The sequence below is a fragment of the Macadamia integrifolia genome, unplaced genomic scaffold (assembly GCF_013358625.1).
Source record: "Macadamia integrifolia cultivar HAES 741 unplaced genomic scaffold, SCU_Mint_v3 scaffold_18A, whole genome shotgun sequence".
NCBI classification, from domain to species: Eukaryota; Viridiplantae; Streptophyta; class Magnoliopsida; order Proteales; family Proteaceae; genus Macadamia; species Macadamia integrifolia.
In genome coordinates this window covers 314,553-336,118 of record NW_024870636.1, presented here as the reverse complement: position 1 = coordinate 336,118, position 21,566 = coordinate 314,553, and the positions used below count along the sequence as shown (strand labels likewise).

General features: G+C 34.3%; 1 protein-coding gene across 2 annotated transcripts; it reads left to right on the top strand.

Moving 5' to 3' along the window:
- The first annotated feature begins 12,118 nt into the window (after window positions 1-12,118).
- LOC122071115 (ubiquitin-conjugating enzyme E2-23 kDa-like) lies at window positions 12,119-19,039 on the top strand. 2 transcript variants are annotated; one of them, XM_042635398.1, is made up of 6 exons: window positions 12,119-12,319; window positions 12,412-12,491; window positions 13,039-13,153; window positions 13,314-13,400; window positions 13,488-13,639; window positions 18,727-19,039. In XM_042635398.1, the coding sequence occupies exons 1-6, from the start codon at window positions 12,276-12,278 to the stop codon at window positions 18,855-18,857; spliced, it is 609 nt and encodes a 202-aa protein (XP_042491332.1). In that variant the 5' UTR covers window positions 12,119-12,275; the 3' UTR covers window positions 18,858-19,039. The 2 variants fall into 2 exon arrangements, with proteins under 2 accessions (XP_042491332.1, XP_042491333.1); XM_042635399.1 differs by having other exon boundaries at window positions 12,124-12,319; window positions 13,314-13,366; window positions 13,511-13,639.
- The last annotated feature ends 2,527 nt before the right edge of the window (window positions 19,040-21,566 follow it).

Sequence of the window (21,566 nt, the reverse complement as noted above, 5' to 3'; positions counted from 1 at the left end):
TTCTGAAAATGAAAATATTGAATGAAATGATTGTAAATTATGAGATTTTACTAGTTCTTTTCCTTCTAGGGAACATACTAATTGCAGTGAGAATGAAATTTTGATCCAATTGCTTTAGTGAAAGTGGAATTTAGATCCAATAGCTTGCTCCCCAACTTCTAGATTTTGATAAATATAAGCTTAGTATAGGGGAGTGATAGTAATTATCCCCAGCTTTGATTATGTTTTCTTCCAAGATTCATTTATGACCAGCCTGACTTCCAACTACGCCAGTCAAGCTTGTCTGGTGAGCTTAAATGACCGCCCTTGAGGGTTTGACTGGGTCACGGGGACATGTGAGATTTTAGGTTGTGCCATCTAAATTTTGGAAGAAAACCTAACCAAAGCCTAAAAGGCTTGACCTAATCAGCATTTGTGTCCACCACCAAGACCCAAGCTCACTATAGGCCCAATAAAAGATTGAATTTAATAGAGGAGACTGTAACAACTAACTACTAACAAGAAGTGGACCAGCAAGTGATGAAATGCCTTAAAAATGCATAGGAGTGATGAGACAATGTGTGGCCTTGGTGTTAATAGGGATGTCAAAACTGGTCGGTCCGGTCGGTTTTGGTCGGGTCTTAATCAATCTTGCATCTTTGAGGGCTAGCATTGAAAATAAACCGATTGTGCAGTCTGTCCTCGATTGGTTCTTAATTAGTTGGTATATCGGGTTAATCAGATTGAATCGAGATCGATCAATTAATTCAATAAATACCATCCTAAAATTTAAAATCGAACCACTTAATAAATAGGGGGAAATTACTATCACTCCTCTACACTTGGCCTATATTTACTAAAACTCCCCTACGTTTTACCTTTTACTGATACTCCCTTGCTTTTTGATTTTACATCTCTTTCTCTCCTATTGTTTTTAAATACCCAGGTTACTCTTCCTTTTCACTTGTAACCTACATTTTTTTCATATTGATTGGTTTAAAATACGGTTTGAATCAAACCACTTACAAATTTTGTCTCATCCAATCATCAAGGATATTGACATAGTTAATGTGTCCTTAAAGATATTATTTATTTATTATTATTATTTATTTCGTCTCATCCAATCATCAAGGATGTTGTTTATTTATTTTTATTATTATTTTTCATCTCATCCATCATCACAAATTTAGCAATCTATTTTTTTATCGGTATTAGATTGGTATTGGTCTCATCCAATCTAAGGATTAAAAAAATAAAAACATGTGGCACCCGATTGGAACATATGATACCGATATAGATATAGATTGCATACAAAATTATTCTTTTTTGAATTTATAATATCTTTGATGATTAGATGAGACAAAAACTTATTAGTGGTTTAATTCAAACCATGTTTTGAACCAATCAATTTGGAAAAAGAAAAAAAAAAGTGTAATATGTTACAAGTGAAAAGGGAGGGTAATTTGGGCATTTAAGAAGAGCAAGAGGGAAAGAGATGTAAAAATAAAAAAGCAGGAGAGTATCATTAAAAAAAATAAAAAGTAGGGGAGTTTTAGTAAATATAGGCCAAGTGTAGGGGAGTGATAGTAAATTCTCCAATAAACGATCGATCTAGTTTCAGTCTTACTCGGTCCAACCTGGGACCGATTTACAACCTAATTATTAGGCTGCCTAAGTTCTTTCCTTGTTGGCTGTTGGAGCCTTTTATGTTATCATGAATGAGATCATCCCTCTCGGGACTCAGTCGGCCTAGCTTCTAATGACTTACAAGTTGCTACGTTACAGGGAAAAAGAAAGGGAAAATTATATGATTACTTATTTTTGGGTTTTCTTTTACAAAACTACCCACTCAATGTATCAATTAATAAAGATACCCAAAATAAGGTTTAGATTTACAAAACTACCCACTCAAAGTTTTAGTCAATAAAAATAGGTGATTGTACATGGAAGATAAAAGAGAATCATTGTTTTGGATAATTTTGTAAACGCAAACCTGATTTTGGATATTTTTGTTAACTAAAATTTTAGGTAGGTAGTTTTGTAAACTCAAACCTAATTATGGGTTTTTTCGTTAATCAAAATTTTAAGTGGATATTTTTGTAAAAACAAAAAATGAATAATCATGTAACTTTTACGGAAAGAAACCCACAACTAGAAAGCCAGCCATGTTTCTTAAAACTCAAAAGGTTAGTAACAGAACAAATACCCATCAATATGGAACAGTACTATACTGTACTGTGGGAACCTGAAACTGAAAGAGTTAAAAGGTTTCAGAGAATATTGTGATTTCCTTTTGGGTTAGTGATTTCTTTAGAGAAATCAGAATTCCAATCCAGTTGTGAATTCTCTTTTGAGAGATTGCTTTCTTTTGTTCTCTTTCTTGCTTTCTCTAATTGATTATGTTTATGATGATAGGTGACTTAGATCTAGGATCTAGATGCAGTGAGTGGAGTGAGATGGGGGACTTTTCTTACATGGAAATCCACCCATAGAATCCACTTTCGGCTACCTCTTGTCAAAGGAGAGGACAATAGGATTTTTGGGTTTTCCTATTTAGCTTTTTCTCTTCCTTTATCTCTCATCAATTAACTAACTAGACATATATCTAGAAAATGCTTGCCTTGTCCTCTTTGAATTTCTATATTCATATCTTCTGTTTGGTGAAGAAAGTGCTCCTTAGAAAATGCTTGCCTTGTCCTCTTTGAATTTCTATATTTATTTATTATGTTTGGTGAAGAAAGTGCTCCTTCCCATCTCTGCCCATCTCTCATAAAGTCAAGAGTAGTCAATTTCCTTGTCCAGATTCCACCATTTCAAATGCACCAAACAGCATCTTTCCTCTATTAAACAACTTTTTAGTTGCTTTAAATTGGGTGAATGTCATTCAACACTTTTGAGGCGTAAGGTTGGTGCCAACTTATGGCCCTAATCCCTTTATTTAATAGCCTTGGGTTATCTAAAAGAGGAAGTCAATGTTTTTGAGTTGAAATCCTTCTTGGAAAGATTCTTATGCTTATTTCTTATTTGGGTGTCATATCTTTTGAGACTAAGTTTTTGTTCTTTCACGGTGGAGGAATTCCTTTATCGACCGTCATTATTGATTTTGGACGAAACTCTGGGAATACTGAAAAGCATTACATATATTTGTATAGTAGAGGGCAGTAATTTTAATGAAAGAGACATTGGTAAATTCTTCAGTGGGTGAAACGAAACTTTTGCCTATCTTTTATAGTTAAATAGAATCTATTCGTTTCGAAAATTAGTCTAATATATGTACCTAATTCAGATGAAGATTTTTTAAAAAGGAATTAAGATATGGATCGGTCTTGGTTGATTTTGATCCTTAGAATTGGTGGAAATCAAGGGAGAAGAAAATCTTTTAATTGTAATTTCCATATAGGATCAGTCCAATTCGAATCAACTAGAATCAGGATTGGCCTCTTCTGACTTTGGTCTAGATCGACTGATATAATCTAATTTTTCAAACCTTGGATGAAGATGGAGATGGAGATCATGAATCCCTCCTCATAAAGAGAACTTTACATCTATATGATGCAAGTGAAATTAACCACCTCTCTAATTGGAACCAATGTTAGGATTTCACATGCAAGTTTGGGTTGGTTTGGTCTAAGACTAAAAGTATGCACTCCATTTTTGGGCTTTGAGTGGTCAGGGGTGTGTAGCTGCCTGTGCTAGCATGTGCATAATCACAACATTGTCAACCAAAAAAAAAGCAAATTGGCTCTCTCTCTCTCTCTCTCTCTCTCTCATATGAAAGCTAGGCCACTGTTTTTTATTTATTTAAGTAGAATTAGGCCACACAGAACATAATAATTGTAAAAGGGCAACTGACACAAGTGGCCTGACCAACTTGGCTTTAGAACATACTCCTAGTCTATAAAAATGCCAAGGAAAGAAGCCTCTTTCTTTGCTCCTAGTGGAATATCCAGCTCTATGGAATGTGGATGATAACTTAGAAAGAGAAAGATTTGTGGTAAACATTTTTTTTCTTTATACTGCATTTGGATTGATTCCTATTCCACATTTTTGAAAGATTGGCTTCATGGTTGATTCCAGTAATGTTTAAAAATTCAGAATTAGGTACATGATTGGTCTCCATCGATTTCAATTCAAGTCATTCTGTAATTGGTCAGGAATCAATTGGAGGTGATCGAAATCGATAGTACTTATCCGAACTTAGTCTAACTAGGTGGGACCCAGTACACATAGAATTAGGGTTAATCAGAGAATAGGTTCCTCCAATTCTAATAGGGATTAGAAAAATTTTAACATAGTAAAGTGAATTAGAGGAAGTAGAAGAGCAAAGAGGGAGAGAAGGAATCCCCACTCCAGCGTCATGTAGATGTGGCTTTAATTAATTAATGGAAGAGGAACAAGGTATCCTCTCAGACTGGGAGAGAGTTGAATCAAAAGAATTTCATTAACAGCATTTGTGGTGCCCAGAATGGAAAATTAAATCAGAAACTCAAACATAATCTGAATTAGGAGTTAATTGTACTTAGAATACAACAATCTGGGACTGAAGGGATCCAATTAGGATCTTCCTGTATATATTTATGGATGAACATGTACCCACCTTTCTGCAAATAAAAGAAAGGGAAGGGATTCTTTATAGATAACTTTACAGTAATGTAATGCAATAGGTAAGATAAGAAGCAGCAAAGAGATTACAACAACAACAAAAACAATAAATTCAGTCTTATTCTAATTTAATAGAATCGGCTACATAGATCCATCCAAAAAAAAAGAAGAGAGAAAATGAGTAAAATGATGTGAAATGAGAGTAAAATGAAAAAGACACAGCCCACCTAGTCAAGAGAATCTCAGCTATATAGGATCGGGTAAATGTATCATTGCCCTCCAATAGGCTCTATCAAATGTCATACATGATTATGCAAGTCATTCCTACCACATCGCCTATGATCATTTTAAGTCCACCTCTAGTTCTTATAACTCTTTCTATCTGAATTAGGTCACTCCCTAATGGGTGTCCACATGTCTCCTTTGAACATGGTCATACTATCTTAAATGTTGCTTGCATTTTATAATTAGTGAGAATTTTCGAGTATGATTTTTTCGAGTATAAGAAAGATATATTTATACCTATGAAAAAGTCTCTTTGAGCTGATCACCGACTGCGGAAGATACATTGGCATTCTTTCATTCTTTTCCTTGGATAAAATGACCTCTCTATCCCTATGTACCATACCATTATTTTATTCTATGTTGGTGTGTTCCCATAGCCCCTTGGACCTCTACTACCTACTGGCAAGGATACCCGAAGCAGGAAAGTTGATCCCATAACCTCTGAGACTTCTACTACCTACCAGAAAATGTACCACCAATTATGCCAACAATTATCTATTAGATGGATTAGAAATTGCCATAGAATAGATTTTATCAATTGAATAATTAAATAGTGGTCTAGATGTTTAAGATCATGATGGGAGGCTAAAGTCACGTTTGATATGATTTCTTGGGATACATAATCGATTTAGAATACTTTTTCAAGAATACATAGCACTTGAAATGTATACCAAACACAACGTTAAGCAATCAATCGATTAATAACAAGAATTAACTTGATAAAATATGGAATGGTTTGCAAAAAAAAATGGGAATAGATTCAGATCGAAATCTGATTGGTATCGCTAAGACCAATCCTAAGATTACGAACTTTGAGCTTATGCTATGTTTGGATGTGTGGAAAGAAAAAACATAATAAGATGATGACGCAAAGATTGATTCAAGTGACATCTAAAGGTGTCAATCTGATAAATTCTGAATATTTGGTTCGGTTCAAGAGACTGTTAATGTGAATCGAAACTGATTCGGTTATGAAAATTTTGTATTCAAACCAGACCAGTCCGATTCGATTCAGCAGCACCCGGTTCATATAGATGTGATCCTTTTCCTATAATATATTAGTATTATGAAATCAAGTCCAATAATGCCACATATCCAAACTATAGTATTATATATTAGATTCTTTACCAAAAATATGTATTTTATGTTATATTAGTATTATAAAATCATATCCACTAATGTGATATATTCAAGATATTAGTATTATATATTACTATTATAAAATCATATCCGTATAGTAGTATATAAAAGTGTTATTTATTTAGGACCAAGTTTCCTTGAGGCCACCGTTCACGAGATTTTGTTAATCGTGTGACATCAATGCCACTCGAGGGGAGGGGGTGTGGAATCTCCTACCCTATGATCATGTGGAAAACTTCATCGTTCGGTTCACAGAAACTACTTCTTTTATATATTAATATTTAAATCAGATCAACTTCCTAATTTTGAAACAACAATTCCACCACATTGGCAATGTGAGGGATCTTTACCCAAATTTCAAAAATTAAATTAAGAAGAATTACTTGAGAACTGGCATAGAGGAACGTATCTCAACAAAATGGTATAGTACATAAAAGGTAGCAAGATTATTTTATGTGAGAAAGACAAATAGATAAACCCATAGGTGCTAGATTTGTGATGAGTGATGCTGAAGATTCCAAGAGCAAATAAAAGATGGAATGATGTCTTTGTTGGCTCCAGTATTTGTTTTGTTACAATGGTATCAAGATCCTTTTCAATTAATACCAATAATATGAATCAGTCAATCCAGACCGATCTAATACTGATACTTAGAGCCATGAGAGTATGAAATCAGGAATTTGATTTGTACCCCCTACCCAATAATAAATCGAAAGGCAACCAACCACCACAAGGATAGGGAGGTTCTCCCTTCAGTTCATATATCAGGTATAGTATCAGTATCGGTATTGGTCAATATTGATATGATATTTTTTTTTTCTAAGCCATTTAACTTTCACTGAAAGTAGTGAAGAACACTAAACACCCTGTGTGAGTGGCTCAAGGTATGCCTAGTGAGGGTCGAACTTAGGACTTTCGAGTTTATGGCTCGTACCAAGTTTGTTACTCACCAACTGCGCTACCCCCTTAGATTAATATTGATATGATATCGATACTTATTGATCAGTATTGATTTGGATCAAAAAATTTAGCAACCATTTTTTTTTAAATTGATTTTTTCTTTTTTTTTAAACAATATACCCATGGTTTTAAGTATCTCCGATACCGATACGATACCCTCCAATACGTATCTTAAATTTAGCCGATCGATACGATACATGAAAATTTTTAAAATCCTTTTGTATCGATATATATCCTACAATACATACCGATATACATCAATACACCACCAATACACATTGATACGATATGCCTCGATACGACTCTATGGAAAATATAAAATTGAGGTAAAATGTAAGTTTCGGTATGTATTGGTATGTATTGGTGAGTATCGGTATGTATCGATCATTACGTATTGGTATATATCGGCACGTATTGATGAGTATTGATATATATCGGTACGTATCGGTGAGTATCGATATGTACCGATACAGTGCGCTACGGTCATATAATGGCCAAGATGGGTAATTTTTCAGAAAAACATGATTTTTTGAAGGGTTTTTGTTCCAAAGTTGCTGTCAGTCATATTTCTTTCTAACTAAAGTGGAAATCAAGGTTGGGAACAAGGATTTTACATTTATGGGACAACTACAAACCTTGAATTCTTAGTACGATACCCTCAATTTAGTGTTTATGCATAATACATGTTACCAATAGTTTTTTTTAACAAATTCTTTATGCAAAAGTGTTTAAAAAAGTGTTTCCTATCCATTTATGTGTGTATCTTTAGCGTATCTTAGTGTATCTCCGATACAATACGATACCCTCCGATACGTATCTTAATTTTGGCCGACCGATACGGCGACCGATACCGATACTTTAATCCTTGAATTATATACCCTTGGTCAATATCATTACACCAATACATGATTGATCAAGAATCCACACCGATTCAGCCTCTACTGTAGATACTGATGTGAATTCAGCGATTCAATGACGATTTTTAGAACAATAATCTCTACATTCTAGCAATCAGATCGATCAAATTGGTCTATTTTGAACCAGAATCGGCCATGACTGATTCCTATTCCAATTTTCATAACCTTGCAATATATTAACTTTAGAGACCACTGGCCACTAGGTTTTTATTGTTTTTTGGAAAAAAAATTATACTGATGCTAGAGGACTATTTCTTCCAAGATAAGTCTTTATTATTTTGGAAGAAATAATAAAGACTTAGAAAGTCACATGTAATTCTTTATTATTTTCTCTCTCTTACTCTAATAAGGTGGATCACATGTGAATGTTATTATTCTCTATGCTACCATTGTTGTGGTATGTAGATTTTCTCATCAAAATACCTTTTTGGCTCATTTGATACAAATATAGAACTCTTACATCATGTGATTGAATTTTATCTAGACCCAAATATATATATATATATATATATATTCTTAGTTGGCCAACGAGTCTTTTAGTTGGTTTGCCTATTTGTGTCACTAGGTGATGTGTCGATTTTGACTATTATGTATTAAGGGAATTTTCTAAAATGATTATATGTTCAATTTTAAACTCAAATTCAATTATTTACTCTGATTACTTATGTCGTGACATATTTGATTTGAACTGAAATTATTTATGTAGGAGATTATTAGTATATGGGTTCATCATATTTCAACCTCGTATGACTTATCATGTAACATAAATAAATATACCAACTAAATATATGTTATTGAATGATCCAATCAGATTTTTTTTTTCTGTGTTGTAACAGGGAATCAACCTCTGAATTCTATTGCTGTTTTATAGAGTTAGTTATCCATCATTATGAGAAGGAAATTTTGTCCTATAGAAATTTGACAAATGTGAACTTTTTTAAAACTGAAACAGCATGAAGACTTTGTTCCTTGAACGCAAAAGAGTAAATAGAAGGAAAATATTAAAAAAAAAAAAATCTAATAATTTTGATACTATTAATGGAAAATTTTAGTATTATTACTAATAGCAATTGCATATCTAGCTAAAGCTAGCTAATAAAATAATTAAATTATATTTGATTTTTTTTTTTGAAATAAATTACTTGAATTGAAATTTTGTAATAAAAGATAGAAAAGGGTATTCTGAAGTCTAAATATAAGGCACTTCCTATGTCTATTTACATGGATATTTAATATTCATTTTGTTTTTATTGGAAGATAAAAATAATAACGAAATATTATATGAGTAGTAAAGTAGGTGTAGAAAGCGCCTCATGTTTAAAAAGACTTTTCCATAAGAAAAATATGATATGATTTTGAAATCTATTAGAAAACTTTAATTGCTAGATATAATAAGATTAGTAAATTTAAATTATTTTCAACGTTCTTTCAACCTAATTATTTTAATTGTCCTTTGCTTATAATCAATCAAGCATGGTAGTTGTGGGAACCCTAACCCTTGGAGCATCCTAATATTATGCTTGTTTCATTGTAAAATATTTTATAAAAAATAAATTATTATTTATAATTTCTTTTATGTAACCAATAACTAACAAAATAGTGTGAAGAAAAAAAAAATCTCACTATTCAATGAGAGTGGAATACTCCGTGATTGCCAAGAGCACTAATGATCAAAATATCATCATTATTTTAGGAAAACAACATTCAGAATCTCAAAAAGTATGTTGTTTTTCAGCCTTTTATATTCTCAATAAATCTCGTAAAATATTCTACAGCAAACAAATACCGAAAATTTTTAGCATGGTAGTTGTGGGAACCCTAACCCTTGGAGCATCCTAATATTATGCTTGTTTCATTGTAAAATATTTTATAAAAAATAAATTATTATTTATAATTTCTTTTATGTAACCAATAACTGAACAAAATAGTGTGAAGAAAAAAAAATCTCACTATTCAATGAGAGTGGAATACTCCGTGATTGCCAAGAGCACTAATGATCAAAATATCATCATTATTTTAGGAAAACAACATTCAGAATCTCAAAAAGTATGTTGTTTTTCAGCCTTTTATATTTTCAATAAATCTCGTAAAATATTCTACAGCAAACAAATACCGAAAATTTTTAGCATGGTAGTTGTGGGAACCCTAACCCTTGGAGCATCCTAATATTATGCTTGTTTCATTGAAAAATATTTTATAAAAAATAAATTATTATTTATAATTTCTTTTATGTAATCAATAACTGAACATAATAGTGTGAAGAAAAAAAAATCTTGCTATTCGATGAGAGTGGAATACTCTGTCTCCGTGATTGCCAAGAGCACTGATGATCAAAATACCATCATTGTTTTAGGAAAACAACATTCAGAATCTTGAAAAGTATGTTGTTTTTCAGCCTTTTATATTCTCAATAAATCACAAAAAATATTGCGCTTAATCCACACAATACCCAGTTTGCCCTAACCATCTGGGCAACCCATGGGTAGGTATAGAATAAATAAGAAAACACACATACACTCACACAATGCGTATGATAGGGTTCGATCCCACAACTAACCAAAGTACCAAACCACTCCTCTGAGACAAACATAGGTTTGAGCCCTACCTTTTTTGCCTCAAAGCTCTTTAGGGAAAGGGCATCGCTAGACACGACATGAGTTCAATGTGGGCTGCCCAAGGGGTCCAAAACAGGTGGTATCTACCGTTCATCAAGGTCTTTCCTGCTTTCTTGATGTTACTGTGGTTGTCTATCACTACTTGGATAATGTTCTCTATCCCCACATCCTTCAACAAGCTGTAAATATATTTTGCATCATTCTTTTCTTTGAATGCATCAACAAGCTTAAGGAACACGGTCCTCTCCCTTCACAATATGCCATAAAGTTGAAGATGGATTGTCTGGTAGGTCCAATCCAAGCCATCACACATCACAGTCACTCCATTATCTGACCATAAACCCTTAAGGGTCTCTATGTACTCCTCTGACTCCTTCCGTTGCTAGGCAGTTACACACTCATCAACTTATAACTAGGACCCATTACTCCCTTCCCAGCCCTTCTTATAATGTCTAGCATGATTTGATATAGGGTCCCTCAGTAGCATATGTTGGGATAGTGTAGTAAAAGAAACATTTCGGCAACGCATCCCCACCTTACCCTTTCAATCAGAATTCACTTCCTTCAACTTTTGTTGTTTACTAGTATTGAGTTCTGAAAATTGAAGGATCTTGCTCAAGTAAATCGATTGCATTATCAGTACTACCTACTAGGGGTTAGGCTCCCCTAACACTCTATGACCTCCAGAAGGGCAACTCTGGCTGCTTCTGTTTCTTCCTATTCTGTGCAGAAGAACCACTAGGATCAGCCTCTCCCGCAGTTCCTCCCTTGAACTCTCTGTCTCTTCTGCTCCTACATGTGTGTGATATAGCTTGCTGCCCTTGCCTGCGCCTATGTCCCTACATCAGTTGGCTCAAATTCCTGCTCCCCTCGATGCCGGCTCCACAAGCCAAAGCTACTACCACTAGGTTATCCTAGTGTTTGACATTCAAAGTTTCAAACACTCAAATATATGTGTTCCTTTATAATTATGACATAACCAAACTCAAATCTGGATTGAATTCCTCTGTGGCATAGTAGGGCTTCTGACGCGCATCCAACGGCTATAAACACTCAGGCATGGAGTCTAAGGCAATCGCACGGAGCCCAAGATGTTTTTGGACGTCGAATGCATGCCAGACACCCTGTTGCTTCACTAAGGATCCAAGTCCCCTAATGGTTCTAGGCCTCAAAGTCTCAAACACTCAAATATAAGCACAAGGGATACTCCTACAAGGTCAATCATTTTATTAGACCGAACCAGTGGTCAAACCATAAAACCAACCCAAGAAAGGGTCGACCTTAGTTGGGTCCAGGTAGAGAGAGAAGGGACTGCAAATGAAATGACCCCATCTTGTTTGTCCCGTAGGGACTATCCCTACATTGCGTGGCTCTGACTCCCAGGAGATAATGATCCCCTGGTCCTCAAAGGACGGAAGGTGTAGTGACCTAACGAGACGCGTGGAGCCTCCTTAAAGCATCTCAACTACAACGATTCCCGCGTCTTCATTCTTATATTGTCACCTACACGATCGTCTAGGCATCAGCTTTTATTTATTTCTATAACTAAATTAATTACCAATAATTGCCCCTATCTTAATTCTTTATTCCATTTTTATATTAATAACGCATAGCTGGTTCTCTCTCTTCTTTCTCTCTCTAGACCGCTTTTTAGCTTTTGTTGTAGTTGTGAAGAACTCATCTCTTCGACTCTTTCTCCGCTCACCAGCGAGAGCTTTCGTCTGTGACTGAATTCTGAAGCTGCACAAACTGATTACAAAAACAGAATTAAAAAATCATGTCTTCCCCAAGCAAACGCCGAGAGATGGACCTGATGAAGCTGTAGATTTTCTAATTGTTCTTTTTTTTTTTTAATATATATTTCTCCATTTTTTAGATAATTTTTTACTTTTTGCTTCTTATGTTCAATTTAGTATGATGAGCGATTACAAGGTGGAGATGATTAACGATGGCATGCAAGAGTTTTATGTGGATTTTCATGGACCGAATGACAGTATATCTTCTTCTCTTTGTTTCTGGATTTTTATTCTTCTTGTGCCTTTATTTTTTTAAATTGGGGTTATATGTTTTTTTTGTTAATCGGTTTTGTTTCAATTTTGTTGACCCTGTAATATTTGGCGATATCTGTTTTATTCCATCCCTTTTATTACTTTAAATGTATGGATTTCGCTTTAGTACTGTTCGATCTAGTAACTTAATTTTGGGTTGTTTGACTCCCATCTTTTTTATTATCAAAATGCTGAAAGCTCTGTATTTTTCTGTACTGTTATGAAGAAGAAAGTTCAAGCTTCCATTGAGCTTCCTTTTTGTTCTCCACCCCTATCAGTTTACAAATGAAATCTAGAACAGATTTCTTTTTTACTGATGAATTTACTATTAGCTGTTTCATTTCTCCTTACTGTCTCGATATCACATTGTTTGTTTGTATGTCGTGATCGCTTCCTGTTTCTACTTGTACATTGCAAAATGGAAATTTTAGTTCCAAACAAAAGGGTATTTTTTATGTTCTTGTTTTTTACTTTCTAAGTGGTTTATGATAGGTCCTTACCATGGTGGTGTGTGGAGGATTAGGGTGGAGTTACCAGATGCTTATCCTTATAAGTCGCCATCAATTGGTTTCGTTAATAAGATATATCACCCAAATGTCGATGAAATGTGAGTTATTGGTTTTCTATATTCCAAGTTTTTTTCTCAGCTACTATGAGTGGTACTTTCATATGATCATTAAGTACTCCTGTGTAGCTTAAGAAATGTGCTGATTTAAGTCTCACTGTTTTTTGTACAACTGATTATGTTAATGAGTTCTAAATTACAGGTCAGGATCAGTCTGCTTGGATGTAATCAATCAGACCTGGAGCCCTATGTTTGGTAAAATAGCTTATTCTACCTTCAATTATCCATTGTAATACTGTCGGCTATTATAAAACTTAATTGTGTACTTTGAACTCATGCCATTTTCAGCTTTATAGTTTTGTGTAATTGTTTCCAGATGTTGGCTTCCGTGTTTCACAGATCTGGTAAATGTGTTTGAAGTGTTCCTTCCACAACTTCTATTGTACCCGAACCCATCAGACCCATTGAATGGAGAGGCTGCTGCTCTGATGATGCGTGATCGAGCTTCTTATGAACAAAGAGTAAAAGGTACCAAATCCTTCTCAAAGTTCATTTATTCTGCTTATGTATACGGCTAAGTTTCTGTGAATTGGATGAAGCATAAAATACACGTAGTTTGCTGGCATCTCAAGAAAATGTCCACTCTAACCTCTTTAGTCATCTTAAAGACAGTTTATTTATAGATATTGGTTCTAATTTTTCCTCCTTTATAATATGATCTTGTTGGACTTAATTTTTGTATTAATTGCACAATGTTGGAATTTGGTGACATTTTTCTTTCTCTTAAATATCATTGTGTTGTTTTTCCACCAAAAATAGCAAAATCTGAGTAATTCCTAGTTCTGTAAGCTTGATTCAGATCCATGTTTTTGCTATATAAATGGAAAATGTTTAGTCATTTAGGCTCATTACAATGATCAGTTCTGCATAAGACCATATATGGTCATTGGTTGTCCTGAACATGAGAGGCTGGGACTATAAATCCATTGTGTCAATCTGTGCTGTTTGCGGAGTATAATTAAGTACGTAGATAGTAAACCTTTATTTTATGCATTGTCTCCATAGAAATTTTTATGTATGATTATTTTCTTAGGGAAAGCTTAAACTTTATTCTGTGTGTTGAAAAACTTGTTGAGTCTAGTCCCCGTGTCTAATGATATTATGCAATTCTTTCTCTGTCCAGATTAAATTACATGATAATTGATTATGGGTATTTGCCAAATTATCCCATTTCTGATTTGTCTTCCTTTCACTCCCTGTTAATTGTGGTTGTGCGGTGCAGTTTCGTTGGTTGCCCACTGGTTGTCTATACTTCTCAAATAAAATAGGGGCCTACTTCATCTTGCTATAACAATTTTTGGTGGATATAATTAACTCTAGCAGAGGGTTCTCTTGGAAAAGGGGATGGAGGAGTTCACCAATGAGGTGTGGCAAAATGGTATCGTGCATTGGGAGGGCAGCGAGGTCATTTCATGTGCGAAAGAGAAACCATGTATTTGATCCGCTCTAGGTATAGGTGTTATAGAACTTGCATAATTTACCAGTCATTCTCTTAGCTTTGGATGGATAAATCTTTAAAAAAATTAACAAGAGATTATTTATCATTTTCACTACAATAATTTCCAAAAGTTCCTCTTAGAGTTTCTAGTGGGGATGCATTGGGATGGGAGATCATGTGCAGTACTTGAATCTCTTTGACATACTGGTTACTTAACTCATCTCATAGCAATTTTGCCTGCCCTGAAGAGATGTGTCTAGATCCAGTTCCTTTCCAGATTTGTTTTTGGAATAAGGAGTATAGTAGATTCCAAGAAGCTTGCATCATCTATCAATTTTAAGTAGAGGAGTTTTACCCTCGGTGGGAGGAAGAGAACTAATAAAAACAACATCCTAAAGAAGATGGTGGTATTGTGGAATTATGAAATGTTTCAGAGCTAGACTACTAGTAATTACGGAGGGAGTAGTAGTTATATGTGTAGTTTATTGGTATAGCTGATGTTTTATGCTCCTAATAAACATTGTAACTCAGATTGAGTCTAGACTTAATCCATAATGGGAAGAAAGCTGCACTAACAGGTGTCAGTATCAGCCAGGGAAACAATTTGAGGCAACATAAACAGTTGGAGCATCAAGTTCTGGATATGATATTGTGGAAAGTTGCAGGTCTCAGGTGCAATCCGTATTTGAGAAATTGGTTGGATTAAGGATGTTATATGTAGCAGAGGAGTGCCAGGGGCATTTATATCTCCTTTTTCTTCTTCTTTTCCACACAACAACTAGGTTAAAGAAATAACTAATAACCTAAGACAAATGAAACTCTCACAACACCAATTTTCAGTTCACTATAAATTTCAATTAGAGAATCTTACCTATGGAAAAAATAGCTAATTTTAGTCTTGACTAAGCCCATTTAGCCTATCTATTGTGACAAATTTCCTACTGTATTTTGCTTACTTATCTCTACTTTCTATGTAGTCAACTCTGTAGCTTGTTTGTTTGACTAAAAGTCATAGGTCTAATGGTTCTTATAAGTAAATAAATCTAATATAATTCTTATCTCTTAAACTCTCTTGATCTGCTAGCAATCTGAGTTTACTCCTTTGTTTATTTAGAGGAGGGGACCAAAGCAGTTAGAGGAGGTATTTATTTGCACAACTGGTGTTACTGGAAGTTTCAAGCCTATTTCTTTATTTGCCCCTTTCATCCCTTTAGAGATCCAAAAAATCCTGGTATTACCTTAGGTGAGGGGCCTTTCTAAATCCATTGTCTAACGGTGACGAACTTTATATAATCAGCTGGAGGCTTATGGTGTCAAATTATATGACACTTGCAATGCCTGACGTGAAGTCTATGTAGGGATCAGGAACAGTGTGACATTTAAAATTACACTTGTGTAGAAACCAGAGGGCAACCCACCTGGCCAGCTTCATTTCATTCCCTGCTTTGTAAGATGTGTATATACATATATATATATATATATATGGGAGTGTCTAAATTACACCTCTATAGGTGTGTTTAGAACTTGACACCTTTTTTTAATTGTCCCTTGTCTTATTCCTAAAAGTTCTTTAAGATAGGGGTATAAAAGGGTTTTCAAAAATAAGTTGAAAGTGACATATCATTACGTCATTATCAAAATGTGTCATTGTCATATACGTTTTTCGAGTACACATGTGAAATGACACTATTAGCCTCATTGAAAAAAAATTTGTCTTACTTGAAGGGCAAAAAAGTAAGGTTACAATTGACACCTTGAGGGTTGTCAGTAAGAAAATCCCTATATTTATCTATATATAATTATATATATAACAACAACAACAAAGCCTTTTCCCATCTTAATGGGGTCGGCAATATATATATATATAAGGATTTTCTTATTGACACCTCTCAAGGTGTCAAATTATTTGTAACCTTACTTTTTTTCCCCTTTAGTATGAAACATAAATTTTTACAATGACGGTAATAGTGTCATGTCATATGCATGCTCAAAAAATGGGCATGACAATGACAAGTCTGGATAATGACATAATGATATGTCACTTTCAACTTATTTTGAAACCCCTTTTATACCTCTATCTTAAAAACCTTTCGAGAATAAGATAAAGGGCAATTAAAAGGAGGTGTCAAGTTCTAAATACACCTATGTAGGTGTCATTCAGACACTCTCTCTATATATATGGGGAAAGAACGCTATCTGGGCGGTCGCCCCTACTCCCAGACACAAGGGTGGCGAAAAGACCATCCTGCCCCCTGGTTGGATGCATGTGTGTCTCCCCTGGTTCATCCCTGAGCTGGCACAGTGGCCATGTGACCAGGTATCGATCCCCAGCCCATATATATATATATATATATATACCCTTATCAATATATATATATACAGTAACACTATTAACTACTGTATTCAGTTGCTTCAGAGTCTTTAACATGGGGTTTAAGCCATGTTGCATGCTGACAAGGCAAACCAGACCTGCCATATAATTGGTTACACTCTGTATTATTAATGTGCACCAGCTCCATCTCCCTACATGTGCTTCCTTTTCTCTTCCAGATAATAGACCTTGGACCTACTTGATTTATTTTTTATTTTTTTTGAACAAACGAGGGTGTTTATTACCCTCCTTGTCGGCAGCGAGCTTTTGGACTGGAACTTTCTATATAGTAAGAAGGCGGTGTGGCAGAAAAGAAAATGTGAGCCATTTTGGGCTTCCAGTTTACTTATAGAAGGTCAATGTATAATGAGACTAGCTTGTTTTCCCAAGATAGGAAAGCTTTTGAGATGATGCTTATTTCGAAAATGTGTAAAATGGTAAAATGTAATATATGTTAATAACCATCAACAAGTTCTATCTTCATGCCTTCATATAACACCAGAGCTGTTCAACTTATATTTGATCACTTGTTTGAAGACAATTTGAATTTGCATCTTAGTAACAGGCTCCCATAATGTGGATTGGTTTATACAGCTGTGGCTAGAAAATTCTTTGCTGCATTTGGGTGTAGACTTTTTCTTATTTCTATCTGACCTTAAGGATAAAAGCTTGACAAGTCTCGGTTCCTGTGAGATATGGGTTTGGACCAAGTCTTTATTATTTATAGATTTGTAGGTTTATAGTTATTTGTGTGCATGTTATTTTCTTTCTAACCATTACACGATGAAAATTCAAAGAGAAACATACCAATATCATCTCCCAAAAATGTTATTGCTTTGTTGCTTGGTGCACTTTCAATTTGATTTTGTTGGTACCATACTTCTATCACGTTTCCATTTCACTGTCCTGGAAATGGTTCGGTAATATGAATTTTGAACCTCGCACAACTTCCTTTATGAATAGACAATACCGAATCAAACTTTGTTATATGACTTGGGAATTTGTACAATACATACTTTTATTAAACCTTTAATTAGAGAGTGCTGCTAGTCTTCGCAGCAGTCAAACTGATGGGTTTCTAATCACTTAAGATCATCACTCACTATCACTAAGTAACAGAAACATAAAGAAACCAGAGTTGCAGACAAGTCAAGAACCAGAAATTTGAAACCATATTAGGAGATTTCAGAAATTAAACTGTCAATTGGACTTTAATGAATCTTTGTAAAGAACATATTTTGAAAATAAATACTAGCCAAGTTATAGGTCCAATCGGCTAATCAGAGACCAGAATTCAAATCTCAGTTCTAAAACTTAAGATCTTAAGAAATAGAAGGATTCTATTTGAGAAGGATTCTTTGAAACCAGCATATAAATATAATTTGGAAAACTGATCTTGAAACAGGATTTGAAAATACCTATTGAACTCATATCTGAAACTTCAGAACTCGAGCCACACCCAGCAGATTGCTTCATTCAAATAATAGAAATAGAAGTATGCGCATGACAGAAATTCCAGAAGACTAACTCGAGACTAACCTGATCCGATGAATAGATTGTGCAAGTACGTCTGATCTGCATCAAAAACTCATGTTTTGGTTGGATGCAGGTCCCGCTGGGTCTTCTGCTCACAATAACCAAAATCCTATTTTATCTAATCTATGGGCTCTGTGATACCTTTTTCTTTTCTTTTTTCTATAAAAAATTGTGTTGTTTGACTGTTGCTCATGCTCATCCATGGTCCAGAATATTGTGAGAAGTATGCCAAACCTGAGGATATTGGAGCCAAGGAGGAAGAAAAATCCAGTGATGAAGAGCTGAGTGAAGAGGAGTATGACTCCAGTGATGAGGCAGTGGCTGGCCATGCTGATCCATAGTGCATAGGTGCATAAATACATGCCCCATTTAACTGTCTGTATTTGTACATTGACATTATAGTTGCAGGTAAAAGTAAGCCTAAAGTCTCTAGTTTTATTTATTTGGGGAAGAAGGGTCCAGTTTCTTCTGTTCATTAGTTTTAATTGTCACTGTAAATAAATTCAAGCTTCATGTTGTAATCCTTCTTTTGTTGTTGGGAATGTGATCTGTAGGGAAGAGTGGGTCAGGGTTTAAAATCCGGGAGAACCCGGAATTGGATCAGTCCCGGATCGTGAAGAATCTGTCAGAATCGGTCCAAAGTTGCCCTAACCCAGAATTTTTTTTTTTTTAAATGAAAATAAAAGACTAAATTTAAAAGCAACAGTCTCTCGTTAAGGTTGAGGATCAATTGCTCTCGTACCATTGATATAATCTTGGAAGAGCTCAATCTATAAATTGTTTTACAAGGTAGAGGACCCGAGATCATATCAACCCACATCAATTCTTTTGTGAAATCAATGTGGGATCAATCACTCATAAGATGCCAAATGAAATCTTACAAAATGGGATACGAAAAATAATGGTTGCTACTTCTGTTAAAAATAATGATTGAATGAGATTTTTAACATTCCACATTCTAGAGGTCTTTCTGTTTTTTTTTTTGTTTTTTTGTTAACGATGGATATTCAAGTCTTTTGCCTGACTAGTATTGTGGATCCATATTGACTTCACAATCACATAGATTGGGATATATCAAGGTTGAATGAGAATCTTTTAACTTTCACATAAAGCAATCTAGAGGCTATGATCGATCTCATTAACAGTGGTATAAATAGGACAAGTAAGATGAGACTGAGGAATTCTAAAAGCATTAAGGAAAAATATCCAAGGATCACACCAAATAGATATAGATATAGAAGTCCCATCTCCTACTCTATGACATACTATTTCCTACAATAAAGGAAGGACCTCGACAACTCTTTCCATAATAAGTGTGCCCTTTTTGGAGGGATGGAGCAGATTATGACAGGGAAAATATTTTCCTTTAAGGCTATGTTTGGTAGCTATGAGAAGAAAAGAAAAGAAAAGAAAGGAAAAGAAAGGAAAAAAGAATCTAGAAAAGAAAAGAAAAGAAAAGAGGAGAAATGAAATGAAATGGTAAGAAAACAAAAAGATTATGTATGTTAGATTACCAAGAGAAGAAAAGAAAATAAAAGAAAAAAATTCAAAAATTTTTGAATTTTAAGAGATAGATAGACATAGGAAATCATTGTGTAATCATTATGTTTTGTCTTATTATTTTTTTATATTTTCTCATGTTTTCTTGTATTTTTGGCAATGAAATTTTTGGGGGAACAAAAGAAAACTTTACAATTCCCAAGAAGAATTTTGAATTTGAAAAGGGGAATCTTCTCTTGGGTGAAGACATACCAAGTGCAAAGAAAAACTCTTCACCCTAAGAAAAAAGTACAAAATGTGTATTTTTTTTCTTTTCTTTTCTTTTCTTGGCTACCAAACACAGCCTAAGAATCCGAATCCACAAGAGCTTAGGTTATGTAAACATTTGCTATGCCAATTTAAGAAAGAAGAGTCATCTTATAATCTGCCAACAAGCCTTCATAAGCTTTTGGCTTACAAAGAGAAATGCTAATCAATACCACACCACTTCCTTTTCTCACTTCCTTCACCTCTTCAAACTTAGCATTTGAATAGTCTAGTCCAAAGCTTGAGAAAGAAGAGGGATTTTCTAAACCCCAATTTTCCTTTCAATTATGTGCAACGATTGTAGTCAAGTCCTGCATTTTATTCCTAGAAAAGAAAATAGGACTACCAAGATTTTTCTAAGATAGAACCTATACCAAGAGTGCATGATGCCATATTCTTAATATTAAGCCCCTCATGGTTACTATACACTACCCCATTCTTAGAAAATTTAAATCTATTGTCCTGAAATGTCTTGAAATAAATTTCATAATGCAAGCAAAGTCGAAATATAATTTTGAAATTTTCTATAAAAAATGAAAGTGTCATCGGTGAAAAGCAAATGGGTTATTTCAGAGTAATTACTACAAATTTTAACACAATTAATCCCTATAAGTTTACAAAATCCGTGAGAGTCTTTCCATGGCAATAATAAACAAATATGGACGCAATGGATAACCTGGACAAACACCACAAGATGGCTCGAAAAACAAAAACTAGACCCCTCTAGCTTAATAGAGTAAGAAACGAAAGATAAATATAACTTATTATATCACACCAAGTTTGACTAAAGCCTAGAAATTCTAGAATGCCCATACACCCATTCTACTTTTTCATAAGCTTGAATATGTCTTAAATGCAACCCATGCTCTTTCTTTTATTATGCTTTAAAAATGAAAAATCTTATGCACCATTATAGCATTATCTGATATTTGCTTATTTTTAATAAAAGCTGATTGAAAGCAGGAGATGAAACGATTTAAAAAAGCCCCAAGTCATGAAAGACTTATTTATGATTCTTATTTTATGTACTTGATACTACTTGAATCTTATTTTACCTACTTGATATTTTTTAAAAAGGTTGGTTGAATTAAATTTTCAAATTCACTCATTGAATATTGAATGAGTAAATGATTGAATTGGATTTGGTTGAATGGTACCAACGAAATTGAGTGCAAAAAACTAAGATTTTAACTATAATTTTATACAAGAGCGATTACAAAACTAACAGGCCTAAAGTCAACCAT